Source organism: Adiantum capillus-veneris, chromosome 19, assembly GCF_014529385.1.
Source record: "Adiantum capillus-veneris isolate H3 chromosome 19, ASM1452938v2, whole genome shotgun sequence".
Classification (NCBI taxonomy): domain Eukaryota; kingdom Viridiplantae; phylum Streptophyta; class Polypodiopsida; order Polypodiales; family Pteridaceae; genus Adiantum; species Adiantum capillus-veneris.
In genome coordinates, this window is record NC_140949.1 from 20573576 (window position 1) to 20577681 (window position 4106).

Sequence of the window (4106 nt, forward strand, 5' to 3'; positions counted from 1 at the left end):
CAAGGGCTATTCATATGTATGTAGAGTTATGTGGGTTTAGGCGCATATACCAAGGCAAGAGCCTCTTCTCCAAGTACTGGATTAGCTAATTGCTAATCCCCCGCATGTATAGGTGGATTCAGAGACATTTCTTGCAAGAAATTTCGTTCGATTCAGAGGGCAAGTAGCCCAACAGGTGCGAGTACGAGGGCTCGTTGCAAATGCGTTCGGCTCACGAAAGAAAGCCCAACACAAGAAATTACAGCCTCTTGTGTAAGATGGTAGGTGTAGGATTCTGACCCTAACGGATCTCTAGTATCCCCAGGAGGTCCGGAAAGCGAGGGGATCGTTAAACAAATTGTCTGGCGCATTTTCGGGGCAGAAAACAGAGAACTCAATGTGTTACAAATTCTTGCCAAGTTTTGTAAAGTGTCTGTATGCATCAAGAAAGTCACTCAATGTGTGGATATTCCATTTGTGAGGCTTCCTAGTATGGTTACGCTAGCGAAATCGGACCAAAACAAGTCATTTTCAACCCGAGTTCTGCGATACAGCACTCAATGTGTGGATATTCCATTTGTGAGGCTTCCTAGTATGGTTACGCTAGCGAAATCGGACCAAAACAGGTCATTCTCAACCCGAGTTCTACGATACAGCTTGTAGGAAATCACAAGCTTTATTCCCTCTTTGAATACAAAAAAGAAATACCGAAAGGGGCGCCAGTCTTTGGAGCCAACAGAGCCAACAAGTTGACGACATATACTTGGAGCACTCACTTCCAAGCTATGTGTGTTTGAAGTGTAGATTCCGGTTAAAGTTTTTATTTGCCAAGTTTTTGTGCGTCCTAAAGTCTAAAGTAAAGTTTCAGGTGAAAGCTAAAGTCTACCACCCACGGGCTGGTTTCATTGGTTTTGCCTCAGAGGTGGGGTGAGGATGGACATCATTAAGGGGTAGAGTGACCTGACTATGTTGCTCTAACAGGTATGAAGGAACGAGTAGAACCAGAGACTTTCAATCGTCTGATACCATCAATGTTGCATCCTACAAGAAACAAGCTGGAACAATAATCGCTCTTGGCCGAACATTGGTTCAAAATGACAAGTGAGATCTCCAGAGGAGGAGTTCTCTGTATCTGACCAATTGTCATCAGGACAATTTGCACACAGTAGAGACCCTTCAATTTGCATTGTCCTCATCCACAAAATCCATTCTCGAGATCTTTTCATCTTGAGAATCCATATAATTTCTCACAGCAGTTGATTTGCCTTCTGTTAATTTTGTACTAAAATTCCATGCCTTGACAATCTCTAGAGTGGCTAGAGTATGGGCTTCCTGACTATCATTAGATATATTTCCTGTAAACAAAAAATCCCTTCTTTACTAGTAAAGTATTTGCAAAGATGTTGCACTACCACGAAGAATATGAAAAGAAAGAGACAGAAACAAAAAGCATGCGAAAAAAGAAAAGGCGGACATCATGTGAAAATAACCGCACCAAGAAAAAATACATTGTTGCCATATACTGAAAGTGAGAATGTAATGACTAGTCCTCCAAAGGATAAGGTTTGATGACTATAAGAAGAGGGATGGGAATCAATTGCAATTGCAATAGACAAGAAATACCAGGTTTTGCTGCTCTGCTGAGTCAGCAAGACACAAGTGTAGCTAGCACACCATTGCTAGCAAAAAATACAAATATTATACAAACCAACAAAGAAGTTTCAAAATTATAGTCACCTTGAGAAAAAGTATGATATACAAGCAAATAAAATCGCCCAATGCACAATTTAAAACAAAGCACAAGATACAAGCAATAAAAATTGCTCAATGCAATGTTAAGACACAGCTATATGTAAAAAGATTAGAGCAAGATAAAAGTTGCACTGGGTACAATACTCAACAGCTTGAACCGCGGCTAGAGAGCGCCAAACAGTGCTAGGAGACCTCACAGTTATGGCCAGACATGCCATCACCCCAGAAGAGCTCAAAATATCGAGGGAATGCACGTTGCAGCTCCTGCTGGATGGCAGCACTGCGCTGCTTGAAGTGGTATCCTGCGCAGCGGGCATGGACGTGATTCTTAGGAGTGGACCTGTGGGGGGAGGGCGTGGGATCCCAGAGAAGAAACCAGCAGGGTTTGTGGCCGGAGGGGCCCCAATGGCTGTGCCGCCTGCACTTGTATGTGAATTGGGCAAACACGTTGTCCTCTGGGTTCTCCTCAAACCACTGCTCCCTCTCTTCTTCTTCTTCTTCTTCTTCTAATTCCTTTCCCGCTTCACCTTCCACGGCCGCCTGGTGGGCTCCATTTGATACTCGCACCACCGTGCCCGCATACTTGGTCTTGATCTGTCGTAGCTTGTGCTGATAGGCCGCCACATCCAAAGGATGCTCCTGTGCGTATTTGGTGTCAAACGTGAACCACCACTCCCCACCCATCCTTCGGTTGCCTGCTCTCACGTTGTCTTTCTGCTTCGTAGATTTATACGCACAGAGTATAGGCCTAGGTAAGTGGAGCGTAGATTTCACGCTTGTTGCTCTCTCTCCCTCTCTCCACCAAGAGTAGAGGTTCACGCTTCTCTCTCTCTCTCTCTCTCTCTCTCTCTCTCTCTTCACGACGTTGTTCTTCTGCTTCGTAGATTTCACAGAGTATAGGCCTAGGTAGGCTAAGTGGACCGTAGATATCACGCTTGTTGCTCTCTCTCCCTCTCGCCACGTAGACTAGAGGTTCACGCTTGTCTCTCTCTCTCTCTCTCTCTCTCTCTCTCCCCCCCCCTTTTCACGGTGTCCTGCTGCTTCGTAGATTTCAGAGTATAGGCCTGGGTAAGTGGAGCGTAGATTTCACGCTTGTTGCTCTCTCTCCCTCTCTCCAGGTATCTCCAGGTAGAGTAGAGGTTCACGCTTCTCTCTCTCTCTCTCTCTCTCTCTCTCTCTCTTCACGGCGCAGAGTGGAAGGTTCACGTTTTTTGGTCTCAGGCCGGGTCAGCATTTTCCTGCTAGCCAATCAGGAAGTGGCCTTTTTGATGCCTCGTTCACATAGGGCGGAGGAAGTCGTCAACGGAGCAGCCACGTCAAGGAAGAGAAATGCTTTTTCTCTTCCAGCCTGCCCTATTTCTCTTCCGACCCCCCCCCCCCCCCCCCGGCCCCCTCACCCGTACTCTGACAAGGGTCTCCTCCTGCAACCTATGCGGAATTGTCATTCAAGCAAAGCAAGCTAGGAAGCTACCTCATGGTGTGAATAGCAGGGCGGTGGAAGAACTACGCTCTACTCTATTCTGCCTGAAAGCGATGAGATGCTCCTTTTCTTCCACCCTTCCGATCTGAACCGTGCCTGAGCTCTCCACGTAGCCTAGGTAAGGAGAGTGTAGATTTCACGCTTGTTGCTCTCTCTCTCTCTCTCTCTCTCTCTCTCTCTCTTTCTCTCTCTCTCTCTCTCTCTCTCTCCACACGCAGAGTAGAGGTTCACGCTTGTTGGTCTCATTCTCTCTCTAAAGGCGGTGTCCGGGGATATGGGTTCGAAACGTGAGCCAGATAGGCGCAGGGCCTCTGGTTGTGAGAGGTGTGAAAGAGAGAGAATGAGAACAACAAATGCAAATGGCTCTGGCAATCGTCGTAAACTTCATTAATCCAGTAAACCTTTGAGTACAATCTAATCATTAGCCAAGGCGGATTGTTAGTAGCACGAACACTTGGATTACACTTTGAGTACAACCTAATCATTAGCCAAGGCGGATTGTTAGTAGCACGAACACTTGGATTAAATGGTAAATAGGAGTTTAAGCTCCCTTTACAGGATTAGCTGCGCCGTTAACAGCTCCAAAATTGACCTGCTTCAACTACCTTCAGGATTTTGCAAACTTCATTTAATTTCATTGTGCCTATCATCATGCTTCAATTTTTCTCAAATGTTCTGCAGCTTCCGGCTCTATTTGCGTTGCACTGCCTTAATTGCCGCTCACAAGCTTCGACTTCTCCTCTAATCGACTTGCTTTGATTGCCTTCAAGCTTTGTATGCCCTTGGTGATTTCTCTTTTCGAGCTCGAGAGAGTGAGCTTACTTGCTCCTTATAAGACGAGAGAAAGTCAGATTTCTTTTGCTTAAGATTTCCAAGAGAGATAGGCATGCTTACT

The 4106-nt window shown here is 45.8% G+C and overlaps 1 protein-coding gene across 1 annotated transcript; it reads right to left on the reverse strand.

Annotated features, from left to right (window-relative positions):
* Positions 1 to 1781: 1781 nt before the first annotated feature.
* On the reverse strand, positions 1782 to 2556 carry LOC147433672 (uncharacterized). The gene has a single exon (XM_086489774.1). It carries the CDS (start codon positions 2413 to 2415, stop codon positions 1915 to 1917), a length of 501 nt encoding a protein of 166 aa, XP_086345900.1. The 5' UTR covers positions 2416 to 2556; the 3' UTR covers positions 1782 to 1914.
* Between the last annotated feature and the right edge of the window lie 1550 nt (positions 2557 to 4106).